A 13,294-nucleotide genomic window follows, 5' to 3' on the forward strand; every position below is an offset into this window, starting at 1 on the left:
GGAAAGAAAAATAGAGGAAAAGAGGGATAGAGAGAAAAGACACTGAAAATCTGCTTCTCTCGTTGCTTTGCAAAACATGAAAACAGCACAGAAGGGAAACTACAGCAACAACCAACATAAGCATAGGTAACAGCAAATAATAAATATTGAATCTTATTGAGTGGCACACAAAGCCAACAACGCATGAGATGCTTAAAGGCAGCAGCCAACCAAGATAGTGTGTGTCTGTGAGTACCTGTTTGTACACCTGTGTGTGTGTGTGAAAGCACAGGTAGTCACATTTGACCATTGTGACTGTATTTATTCATAATGTCTATTCTGTGTTTTTTTTTTATGAGATTCATGAGCATGAGATTGTTGTTTTTCTACAGGAAAATGCAAAAAAGGATATTACGTGCTATTAAGGACATGACAATGTGATATTCTTCTTCTTCTTATCATTATTTATGGTACTACATTCATAAGCTCATATCAAAAATAATCTGACATGGATACATGGTTTCCTTCCATGTATGGTTTTCATGGGTTAAACAGATCATAAATAAACCCTCCCAGGTAATACTACACTGGCTGGTGCACAGTTAACAGACAGGTTTTTCCTCTTTTCTCAATTCTGACAACAAGCCAAACAATTCAGCTTTCCTAGAACCAAAAATAAACCTCACTAACACCATCAGGGCATTTGAATAGTAGCTCACCAATTCAACTTGCTCTATCGTTCTACTTCCTTTACTTTTGAAGGTAAGAGAAAATATATTACATTTAACACTATTAATTACTCACGACAAGCTTTATAGAACCTCTTAAAAAAAACCTTATTCAGATGTTGTTTAATATATAAATTTAAAAAACATGTTAGCATTATAGTGTGACTGCATTGTGTCTTTCTGTTTGATTCTTTAGCAGGTTAATAGGATTATTTAGGTTTTAGGAGGTAGGGCAGGTCATCTGCTAAGTGGAATGTTGGTGGTTTGATAGATCAGAAGAGAACACTACACGGCAAAATCTCCAGTGTTAAATTAACACTAGAGAGTGTCTATATGGGTCCACACCTCTGAGTGTTAAATACAACACGGTTGAGTGTTAAATTAACACTTTTGACAGTGTTATATGTTTAAAAGTAACCTAGTCAGTTTTGAAGATTAACAATGGCTAACACTGAGCAGTGCTGGTTTTCTAACACTGGAATATTTCTAACATTTTGAGTTATTTTCCAGTGTTAGAAAATCAGCACTGCTCTATGGAGTGCCAGGACTGCCATAATGCATTAATTAAATACACCATTAAATAATTAATTAAATGTGTCAAATAATTAAAATATAGAACATAAAATTACGACAGTGTAAACAGCTGAAAGAAAGATTGAACTGTAAAAACCCTGTTTGTGTGTCACAAATACCGTTTTATATATTTTTTTTAGCCGAGGAATTTAGTGGTTAATCTTCCCTGTGGTCTGGTCGGGTTTGTCAAGATACAGCCTCTGGCAAAAGTGCTCGTATGATTTTGGAGATGTCTGCCCAGTCTCACGGCAAAGCGTGGGATAGACCTGCTCGCCTCGCAAGCAATCCCACCGACAAAGCGCAGGCCCCGGTACACAGCTGTAATAACCCCCGCTGACTTCTTTTACTGAGGTTATATTTATCGGTGTTTTATTTCCTGATGTTCGTATGTGTCCTACGTGTTTCAGTCGCCAATTCTGAATTATAACTAACATTAAAAACATGTTTAAGGAGGAGAGAGAGCAAATAAATCTGTTTAACATCTGATCTTTGGGGTTTTGTTCAGTAATCAGCGTGACCTGTGTATAAACGCATAAAAGAGATAACGTTGGTGTTTCTGTCATGTAGTAACTACTGGCTTTAACTGTACAAAGGTTGTTCGACACTATGAAACACATACAGACTTCATAATGTTCGGCTAATATTTTTATTGCGAATATTAATCATGAGGGTAAACGGCCCTGTACACCACGGAGCGAGGTCAGCATATCCACGATATCCACGATATCCTCAGCTCCATGAGTTAACACAAAGTTTCCCAGCTGACTATCTAACTGCCAACTATTCCAGAGACGTGAAAATATACAGCATAAAGAAAAGTGTAAGAGACTCAGCAGCAGATTAGAATAACAGTTATACATTTAATAAATCACCAAATGAATCCAAGAAACGAGCAAACCTGTTCCGACAATTTGAGTTTGTATTCCCTCAACTGCAGACTCGCTGCTGTTTAAATGTTTGAAAAGGAAGATTAGATATAAAAAACGTCAAACATAGACTCAGTCTGCCTTCACATTTGATATGAGGCCAGCACGTATAGTGGCTGTGTCCTGTTTTAAGATCATACATGTAAAATTGTTGTCTGACCTCCGTCGATCCAGCCGCTCAGAGTCCGTGGTTACCATGGTTACTGCATAAGCAGCTATAATGTTAACAGCTGGCACTGAGGAAACCTACACCAGCATGGGTGTTTATGTTTTTCATTGCAAAAGAACTGTCTGAATGGTTAACTGAAGTTAACTTGGATAAATTATAGTTAAGGAGTTTCACAGATAACGCCTACGTGAGCGACTGTTCACCTGAAATCAGCAGGCTATTACTGAAATACACGTGCTATATCATAAACTATGATATAAATAGGGAGGTCCTATTAACATGTTTAGTTTTAAAGGACACTTTCCTGCCTTTAGTCTCCTTCATGAGCAGTATTAGTTTTCTTCTAACATCCAGAAGTCTGCACCATGTGTTTCATAGTTTGTAACAAGCCTTTGACAGGTAAACATAACATGACCGAAAAAGCAAAAAAAAAAAAAAAAAAAAAAAAGAGAGTGTTGACATAAGACGAGAAAATGCTCTCAATTATGGAGACAGGCAAATGGTTCATTTATGTTTGATGTGTGTTTATTCCTCCCTAAATATCGTCGGTGAAGTTTGCCATGCACGTCAGATTTTCCTGCGCATTTTTTATACCTCTGCCAACAGAGAGAGAAAAAAAATCACATTCTAACAGACAGCTGGTGCTTAGAATACAGTTGAATAACTATTAAAAAACAGATGATATTTAGATGATAGTTCAGTCTAACACATGTTCCAGTGAACCATTAAACGTCTGTGAAACTATGCAGTTATGAAACGTAACTTTAACCTCAGCCAAACCGATTTGCTCAGTTGTAAATAAAACAGCGAAGTAAGCGTGACCCGACAGACAGAACCTGAGTGAATGAAGTCCAGCGTTTAACCACTGAGAGCTAAAAGTCAGCTGAGGTTTCAAAGCTGTGTGCCGGTGATTGGACATCAGCCGCTGATGAAGCTGCTTCGCCTATAAAGTGCTCTGTAAGGAAACAAGCTCCAGCAGCTCTGCGCTCGGGGAAAACACTATATTTACTTATCTTGTGCAGAAAAATGCGCTGACATTGCTTTATATCGAGTACCGGCTGCCCGGTTAAACTGTGACTATCACCAGGTAACGTGGGCGTGTTTCTTGAATTAGCAGCAGGTGTTAAACAACCTGACCAGACATACGTCGTGACATTCGCGGCTAAAACACTGTTAAAAGTGTAGCTGGTGACAGAAAAACGGGGTATTTTAAAACTACACCACCACCATTGCTGCCTGTGATTTGATCTGCATTCTGGGATACCTGGCTGCCCCAAGTCTACACAAGCAATCGATTATCTAGGATCGACCTGTTTTGACTTACTTTGCACGGCAACCAATCAAATGTTAGAGAAGCTGCATGGGCAGCGTTAACCCCGCCCCCTGAATTTGATGGGTGAGGCTGACAGATAAAATTATTTCATGATGAGAGCCAGGCGCCATGACTGCCAAAATGAAATAAATAAATATATCATTAAATAATTAATTAAATGTGTCAATAATTAATTAAATGTGTCAATAATTAATTAAAATGTGAAATACATAAATAATTAATTAAATGTGTCAATAATTAATTAATTACATGTGTCATAACTATTTATTTAATTAATTAATTACAATTTTAATTAATTATTGCCACATTTAATTTATTATTTAATGGTGTATTTAATTAATGCATTGTGGCAGTCCTGGCACTCCATACTGCTCAGTGTTAGCCATTGTTAATCTTCAAAACTGACTTTCTTTGTAACATTGGCTACATTCTTAGATTTACTCACCTGAATGTTTCTCCACTCACTGAATCCACAGATTGTTCTTCATTAAAGATGAATTACAGACAGAAAAAATCTGGGGTTCTTATTTCCCTACTCCTGTGCATCGCAGTGATGCCTATGTTTTTCAGTCCTTCATGGAATTTATCTGTTTACTCCTTTGGGCCCTGGAAGTCGAGCTTTTGTTCCTGTCTCAAATGTATAAGAGATGGTGATCCTTGGTTTAGGGAACAGATTGATGCATCTCCTGAACCCTTTTTGCCAAGAAAACACAGCATCTCAGAGAATGATTTCCTCTGGTGGAAGGTAAATTAAATGATCACTTAACAAAACAAATGTTAATTAACTTTGCATTTCATTATATTTTTCCAACTGTTGGAGCCACTGGAAAACATATACTTGGAACGTGTGAGATATCCATCTAGATATATATATATATATATTCAATGTTGAAAAAAAAAGTGTAAAACTTGCTGGTTACCAGTTCCATTAACTTTATTAACTTTCCTCTCTTATGTCTGTCAGAAAATAAAGCAGGAAAACTACGACTTCGCTTTCTTCAATGCAACAGTAGACAAGGTGTTTGAGATGCTACCGATCATTTCAGAAGATGTAAAACCCAGGCCTAATCGCTGCAGGATTTGTGCTGTAGTGGGGAATTCTGGTAATTTGAATGGATCACGTTATGGACCTCTGATTGATTTGCATGATTTCGTAATAAGGTAAAATAGAATACAATCAAACATTCACTTTTACTTAGAGTTGACTATTATGTTGTTTAGGGGTGCAACGATACACAAAATTCACGGTTCGGTTCGGTTCGATACTTTGGTGTCACGGTTCGATATTTTTTCGATACAAAAAAATGTTCATGCTTTTTTAATTTGTCATTTATTAAAATTATAAATATATATTTTAACTCAAAAGTACAGTTTTTAAATTTAATGTTGCTGAAACAACAAAGTAATAAAAAAATAAATCTATCTGATCGAGAAATCACTCATCTTTGGAAAAGAGAGTTTATTACAGAGAAATGGCTCTTTCCAAAGGGGTATACTCTCAGCAGCATATTAAACATATCAGGTCCCCATAAGGAGAATCATGTGCTAACAGCTGTCTAAATGACTCGGGTAAAGTTTGTAGCATGCGTGCTTGTTGTTTTTGTCTGATTCCACTTGTCTTTGCACTAGGATGATGTCGGCGTAAATGTGCAGTCATATTCACTGTGTTCCCACTAGTGCAACACTGAGCAGTGCTGATTTTCTAACACTGGAATATTTCTAACATTTTGAGTTATTTTCCAGTGTTAATCTTCAAAACTGACTAGGTTACTTTTAAACATATAACACTGTCAAAAGTGTTAATTTAACACTCAACAGTGTTGTATTTAACACTCAGAGGTGTGGACCCATATAGACACTCTGTAGTGTTAATTTAACACTGGAGATTTTGCTGTGTGCTGTCAGCGTTAATCTGAAATGACGTTAACACCACAACACGGCAAATCTCCGTTAACGAGCTACCGCGGATCGCCCCGTGCATGGGGCTGGATGGCGTCAACACGTTAACGAGCATGGTTCCCACCCATGTAATTGAGCATCGCGTGGCACATCCGACATACTGTTTTACTTTTGTCCATGACGCGCTTACCTCCAGGGTCATACTTCACATGAAGACCAAAATAGTTCCAAAGGCCAGATCTGAATGAGGGTGGGGGAGGTTTAATTTGCCATGTTGCAACGAGCTTAGCTTCTGTCTTGCTAGCTTGCGCTGCGCTAAGTGGATCTGCGCTCAACAGTGCAGCCTAGGCGGAGTAGTCAAACGCAGATCCACTTCTTTGGCTCTCGGAGGAGGCGGACGCACTTTTTCTCCTCTCCCCTATCTTCCCTGCTAGTTCTTATGTCCTTGTCTAGTCTCGTGTCTTTTTTGCATTACTTTCCCTGGAACACTCTCTCACAGTCTGTGTCTAAAACCTAAAAGATAATTATGGATTTGATCAACTGTTCTCTGAATGCTATTGACACCCTTTAACGAGAAGTCTGAGCTCGGGAGAACCCGAGTGCCCTGGAGGGACTTTCCCTGCCGGATACACGATGGACGGGTGGCAGAGGATTGTGTGCCTGGCGGGACTGTCGATCGAGGACGCTGAAGATATCTACCTGTTCGGAACCATGATAACAGGGTTCTTGCTGATCGGAGTTGGCTTGGCCCTGGCTTATCGGAGAATTAAGAGAGCGGAACTGGCTGTTCAAACCCCCACAAGGCTGCCCGCTGGGATTGGAACGACAGGTGCGACTTCTCAGAAAGGGCTCACTGAAGGCAGCATGGTTAAGAGCTTGGAGGCGCTTACGACTGCAGTGAATGCTCAGAATAACACCTCTGAGCGTATGTATGTTGGATTACATCAGGAAAGAATCAACTCAGAACAACATCTCTGGGCGGAAGCTGGATTACATCTCGGATCAGTAGGCTGTGGTCGTGAGGTCTCAGAATCTGCTATGTGAGCAAAAGAGCGACAAGACCACAGAATCGACGGCTAATAACTCTCAGCTATTAACGGGAGATTGAGAGACCAGTGTCGGAGTGTTAAAAACAGCTTGAAATTCTCAGGAGTTGTTTGCAAAAGAAAAATCACCATCATAATGCGGCTACCCCTTCGGCGCCAGCTGTGGGCTCAAGGCTGGAGCTGAACAAAAACTCCCTGATATCGACTGTGTTGAGTCTGTTCCTTCCCATTCCCTACAAGGCCACCTGGGTTGGCTGGAAGACTGTTTACTTAGCCTGGCGGGGCGAAGGACACTGTCTCAGCTGAACTATGGACACACACACACATACATATACTGATACTGGTAAGCACTCACTGACGCATTACCCTCCCTATCCAACGCCACCTCCAACCCTTACCTCCCCCATGATGTGGACATCGGGTCAGCTGGAGGCGCAGTCGAAGATTGCAGCGGTCCCAGATCAGATGTACACACTGGAACACTTTCCCATGTTGCTTGTCTGTGTTTATTGTGTTATGGTGTGTTGATACCTGTGCATTCCTGTATTATCCTTTTGTGTTACACATTTCGATGTTTTTTTCCTCGCTACCTCGCCTGACCTGTCTCCCCAATGTGATGTTTGTATTGTATGTACGGTCGGCAAGGTCTGTCATCTTGGTTGTGGGCAAAAGGCCTGCAACTGACAAATAAAGGCTATCTCATTTCATCTCATCCACTGAGCTCTCAACACAGACTGCATCGTCAGAATAAAAGTTGATAAAATAAATTAAAAATTTTGTATTGTTCGATACATATGCGTACCAAACCGAAAGAACTGTATTGAACGGTTCAATATCGATACGAGTATCGTTGCACCCCTAATGTTGTTGTATTGACTCTATTCACAAAATATGATTTAACTGCATGATGTTAAATATGTGTAATTTAGAATGAACTATGGGCCGACCAGAGGCTTTGAAGTGGATGTTGGAACCAAAACAACTCATCGTGTCATGTATCCAGAGACTGCTAGCTTATTGGACCACACCACTCACCTTGTGTTTTTTCCATTCAAGATGGAGGATTTTTTGTGGCTCCTCGAGAACGTTGGGTAGTTCCAACATTGCTGTTACCTTTTTATGTTTTTGTATTTAGAATATATATTTAGTACACTTGAATATTTAGGGTTGTGAAAAGCTTAACAAATTCATTATTGTGTGCATTTATCATTTCAATCGGAATCTAGCGTTAAATGATTCTAATCACATAATTGCTAATTAATTCCTTTTCTAGCATATATGCCATTAATGTAAAAGCATATTTCCAACAGAGAAAATGGTGATTTAAACAAACAGAGCCTAGCCAACAAGAATTTGGTGAGTACATTATTCTATATTTTAACAAAAATGACAAACTGTATATTCATATATCAAATATAATTTAGTTAAAAGATTATATTGTGCATTATTCGCAGAATAAATGGCCATGTTTAATTACCAGGTGACGATCCTCAATCCGGCTTTCATGAAACACGTTCATCAAGTTTGGTTACAAAAGAAGGGTGCTTATCCATCTACTGGCTTCATGGCTTTGGCTTTGAGCTTGATGATTTGTGATGAGGTAGGATAACATTCCAAAAGTCAAAGAAATACCAGTGAAGCAATAAGGACTGCTGTGCAATAAGTACATATGCCATAACTGCCAACTATGCTAAAAAAGACCCCCAGAGAATTGCAATTTTATTTTTGTCCATTACATCTTTGATTGCATTATTTTGGATCTACGCTGACAAAAAAGGCCATGTTGGATTTACTTAATTCAATAGTGGACATTGGTTGCACACAATTGTTTTGCTTTCGCAGAAACTTAAACAACTGAGTTAAATCAACACAACTTTTTCATATTCAATAAACCTGTGCATTTTGTGTTCATAAAATGCGATTGAAACATGTTTAGATGAAGTAAGTTGAGTTCTTAGAATATTTGAATCCTTCACAATTTTGTCATTTTATTTCAACACTATTCAAAACCTTTTACCCCAATACAACTTGGTCACTTAAATACTACATGTTGTCTTCATATTACATAATGTCTAGAGTCTGGTTACCATAAAAAGTGAATGGCTCTACAACAACTACGATCCTCCTATCTTTATCCTGGTTGCAGGGGGGCTGGGAAATAACCCTGAAGTGATAGGTTACGAGACAGGGTACACCCTGGACAGCTCATCAGTCTATCACATAGAGACAAACAACCATTTGCACTTACATTCACGGGTAATTTAGAATCACCAATTAACCTAACTCTAATAACTGCATGACTTCTAACTGTGGGAGGAAACCAGAATACCCAGAGAGAAACAACTGCAAACTAGCCAGATTGTGGATTTGAACCCAGGACCTTCTTACTGTGAAGCAACAGCACTAACTATCATGCCACCAATCCAGGAAATCCAGGAAAGCTATGATTTCAAGCTTTGATGCAGAATTTTTTTGTTTTTGTCCTTGACAGGTTAAACCACAATAAATAGCAATAGCATACACGCGATGTGTGCTATTGTTGTTTAATCAAAATTTACAAAGACCAAAGAGTAAGAATGATAATGCGCTGTTTACCTCTTTCTCCTGTTTGAAATTAAACAAAGTATACTGTGATGCTGACTTTCCCAACACATGTATAGTAAATCCTTATAGCAGTGGTTCCCAAAATTTTTTACTAGGCCCCCCTTTGTTTTAGAAGATCATCACAGTGTTGCCAACTTAGTAGTGATGTGTCGGTGGCGAACGAATATGGAGTGCCAGGACTGCCATAATGCATTAATTAAATACACCATTAAATAATTAATTAAATGTGGCAATAATTAATTAAAATTGGAATTAATTAATTAAATAAATAGTTATGACACATGTAATTAATTAATTATTGACACATTTAATTAATTATTATGTATTTCACATTTTAATTAATTATTGACACATGTAATTAATTAATTATTGACACATTTAATTAATTATTAGTATTTCACATTTTAATTAATTATTGACACATTTAATTAATTATTGACACATTTAATTAATTATTTAATGATTTATTTATTTATTTCATTTTGGCAGTCATGGCGCCTGGCTCTCATCATGAAATAATTTTATCTGTCAGCCTCACCCATCAAACTCAGGGGGCGGGGTTAACGCTGCCCATGCAGCTTCTTTAACATTTGATTGGTTGCCGTGCAAAGTAAGTCAAAACAGGTCGATCCTAGATAATCGATTGCTTGTGTAGACTTGGGGCAGCCAGGTATCCCAGAATGCAGATCAAATCACAGGCAGCAATTGTGGTGGTGTAGTTTTAAAATACCCCGTTTTTCTGTCACCAGCTACACTTTTAACAGTGTTTTAGCCGCGAATGTCGCGACGTATGTCTGGTCAGGTTGTCAACATAGAACATGTTTGCAAAAGTGCTCAGATGTTTTCAGAGATTTCACTAGCTCTGCTAACAATTAGCATGCAGAGTGCACCCAGGGGGTTACGTTAACCGGTTTGTTTACATATTCCACTCTCCGTGTTCCACATGTTGCATTCGCAGATTCTCATTTTCACCGAACGATCGTCTCTTTCCGCCTGGTCTTGTGTCTCTGTGCTTCTGTAACATAAAGAACGAGCTGACATTTTTCTCACGACACCAGCGATCAGCTCAACAGACCCTCAGTTTACCTGCATGCATCCTCCTCCTCATCTGTCAGCTGTTTAACACCTGCTGCTAATTCAAGAAACACGCCTACGTTACCTGGTGATAGTCACAGTTTAACTGGGCAGCCGGTACTCGATATAAAGCAATGTCAGCGCATTTTTCTGCACAAGATAAGGAAATATAGTGTTTTCCCCGAGCGCAGAGCTGCTGGAGCTTGTTTCCTTACAGAGCACTTTATAGGCGAAGCAGCTTCATCAGCGGCTGATGTCCAATCACCGGCACACAGCTTTGAAACCTCAGCTGACTTTTAGCTCTCAGTGGTTAAACGCTGGACTTCATTCACTCAGGTTCTGTCTGTCGGGTCACGTTTACTTCGCTGTTTTATTTACAACTGAGCAAATCGGTTTGGCTGAGGTTAAAGTTACGTTTCATAACTGCATAGTTTCACAGACGTTTAATGGTTCACTGGAACATGTGTTAGACTGAACTATCATCTAAATATCTGTTTTTTAATAGTTATTCAACTGTATTCTAAGCACCAGCTGTCTGTTAGAATGTGATTTTTTTTTCTCTCTCTGTTGGCAGAGGTATAAAAATGCGCAGGAAAATCTGACGTGCATGGCAAACTTCACCGACGATATTTAGGGAGGAATAAACACACATCAAACATAAATGAACCATTTGCCTGTCTCCATAATTGAGAGCATTTTCTCTTCTTATGTCAACACTCTCTTTTTTTTTTTTTTTTTCGGTCATGTTATGTTTACCTGTCAAAGGCTTGTTACAAACTATGAAACACATGGTGCAGACTTCTGGATGTTAGAAGAAAACTAATACTGCTCATGAAGGAGACTAAAGGCAGGAAGGTGTCCTTTAAAACTAAACATGTTAATAGGACCTCCCTATTTATATCATAGTTTATGATATAGCACGTGTATTTCAGTAATAGCCTGCTGATTTCAGGTGAACAGTCGCTCACGTAGGCGTTATCTGTGAAACTCCTTAACTATAATTTATCCAAGTTAACTTCAGTTAACCATTCAGACAGTTCTTTTGCAATGAAAAACATAAACACCCATGCTGGTGTAGGTTTCCTCAGTGCCAGCTGTTAACATTATAGCTGCTTATGCAGTAACCATGGTAACCACGGACTCTGAGCGGCTGGATCGACGGAGGTCAGACAACAATTTTACATGTATGATCTTAAAACAGGACACAGCCACTATACGTGCTGGCCTCATATCAAATGTGAAGGCAGACTGAGTCTATGTTTGACGTTTTTTATATCTAATCTTCCTTTTCAAACATTTAAACAGCAGCGAGTCTGCAGCTGAGGGAATACAAACTCAAATTGTCGGAACAGGTTTGCTCGTTTCTTGGATTCATTTGGTGATTTATTAAATGTATAACTGTTATTCTAATCTGCTGCTGAGTCTCTTACACTTTTCTTTATGCTGTATATTTTCACGTCTCTGGAATAGTTGGCAGTTAGATAGTCAGCTGGGAAACTTTGTGTTAACTCATGGAGCTGAGGATATCGTGGATATCGTGGATATGCTGACCTCGCTCCGTGGTGTACAGGGCCGTTTACCCTCATGATTAATATTCGCAATAAAAATATTAGCCGAACATTATGAAGTCTGTATGTGTTTCATAGTGTCGAACAACCTTTGTACAGTTAAAGCCAGCAGTTACTACATGACAGAAACACCAACGTTATCTCTTTTATGCGTTTATACACAGGTCACGCTGATTACTGAACAAAAACCCAAAGATCAGATGTTAAACAGATTTATTTGCTCTCTCTCCTCCTTAAACATGTTTTTGATGTTAGTTATAATTCAGAATTGGCGACTGAAACACGTAGGACACATACGAACATCAGGAAATAAAACACCGATAAATATAACCTCAGTAAAAGAAGTCAGCGGGGGTTACTACAGCTGTGTACCGGGGCCTGCGCTTGTCGGTGGGATTGCTTGCGAGGCGAGCGGGTCTATCCCACGCTTTGCCGTGAGACTGGGCAGACATCTCCGAAATCATCGAAGCACTTTTGCAAAGAGGCTGTATCTTGACAAACCGACCAGACACATGAAGATTAAACCACTACATTCTCGGCTAAAAAAATATTAAAACGGTATTTGGTGACACACAAACAGGGTTTTTCAAAGTTCAGTTCTGTTAGCTTCCACATGCCGGTTGTTGTGTGCTAGAATCAATGGCCACCAGGCCAAAGCAATGGTTTTGACTCGATCAGCGTTAACCCCGCCCCCTGAGTTTGATGGGTGAGGCTGACAGATAAAATTATTTCATGATGAGAGCCAGGCGCCATGACTGCGAAAATGAAATAAATAAATAAATCATTAAATAATTAATTAAATGTGTCAATAATTAATTAAATGTGTCAATAATTAATTAAAATGTGAAATACATAAATAATTAATTAAATGTGTCAATAATTAATTAATTACATGTGTCAATAATTAATTAAAATGTGAAATACATAAATAATTAATTAAATGTGTCAATAATTAATTAATTACATGTGTCATAACTATTTATTTAATTAATTAATTCCAATTTTAATTAATTATTGCCACATTTAATTAATTATTTAATGGTGTATTTAATTAATGCATTATGGCAGTCCTGGCACTCCATATACGAAACGGCTCTTAGAGAATATTTGAAGTGAACGACACAAGCTGGCTCCTGGGAGCCGTGGGTTTTTTTTTTCTTTCTCTCACCCTCTCTCTCTCTCGCACTTTTTTTCCGCTTCACTCCACACGCAAGCCTTGTGCTTTGCGCTGGGAAGAGGGGGGAGGGGCGGTAGTTACACTCGCAGTAGCACAGGAACAGAGCGGGAGGGGGAGAGAGAGAAAGAGAGCCAGGGACAACAACGTCACATTAGAAAGGTATAGTGATTATCCACAACTATTTTCATTTGTGGACGATAAAGGATTCAGAAAGTTTA

At 38.8% G+C, this 13,294-nt stretch overlaps 1 protein-coding gene across 4 annotated transcripts in view; it reads left to right on the plus strand.

Annotated features, from left to right (window-relative positions):
• The first annotated feature begins 470 nt into the window (after positions 1-470).
• Positions 471-13,294, plus strand: part of LOC120727020 (CMP-N-acetylneuraminate-beta-galactosamide-alpha-2,3-sialyltransferase 1-like) — a 79,131-nt gene continuing 66,307 nt past the window's right edge. The window contains exons 1-6 of one of the 4 annotated variants that reach the window (XM_040021142.1): positions 610-741; positions 4,185-4,453; positions 4,673-4,869; positions 7,583-7,744; positions 7,964-8,009; positions 8,134-8,253. In XM_040021142.1, coding sequence (XP_039877076.1) covers positions 4,202-4,453; positions 4,673-4,869; positions 7,583-7,744; positions 7,964-8,009; positions 8,134-8,253 — 777 coding nt within the window. In that variant the 5' untranslated portion in view covers positions 610-741; positions 4,185-4,201. Of the gene's footprint in view, positions 742-4,051; positions 4,454-4,672; positions 4,870-7,582; positions 7,745-7,963; positions 8,010-8,133; positions 8,254-13,294 lie in introns of those variants that run through there. The other 3 variants (XM_040021143.1, XM_040021144.1, XM_040021139.1) reach the window with 3 other exon arrangements.

The sequence above is a fragment of the Simochromis diagramma genome, unplaced genomic scaffold (assembly GCF_900408965.1).
Source record: "Simochromis diagramma unplaced genomic scaffold, fSimDia1.1 OVJJ01000753.1, whole genome shotgun sequence".
In the NCBI taxonomy this organism is placed as follows: Eukaryota; Metazoa; Chordata; class Actinopteri; order Cichliformes; family Cichlidae; genus Simochromis; species Simochromis diagramma.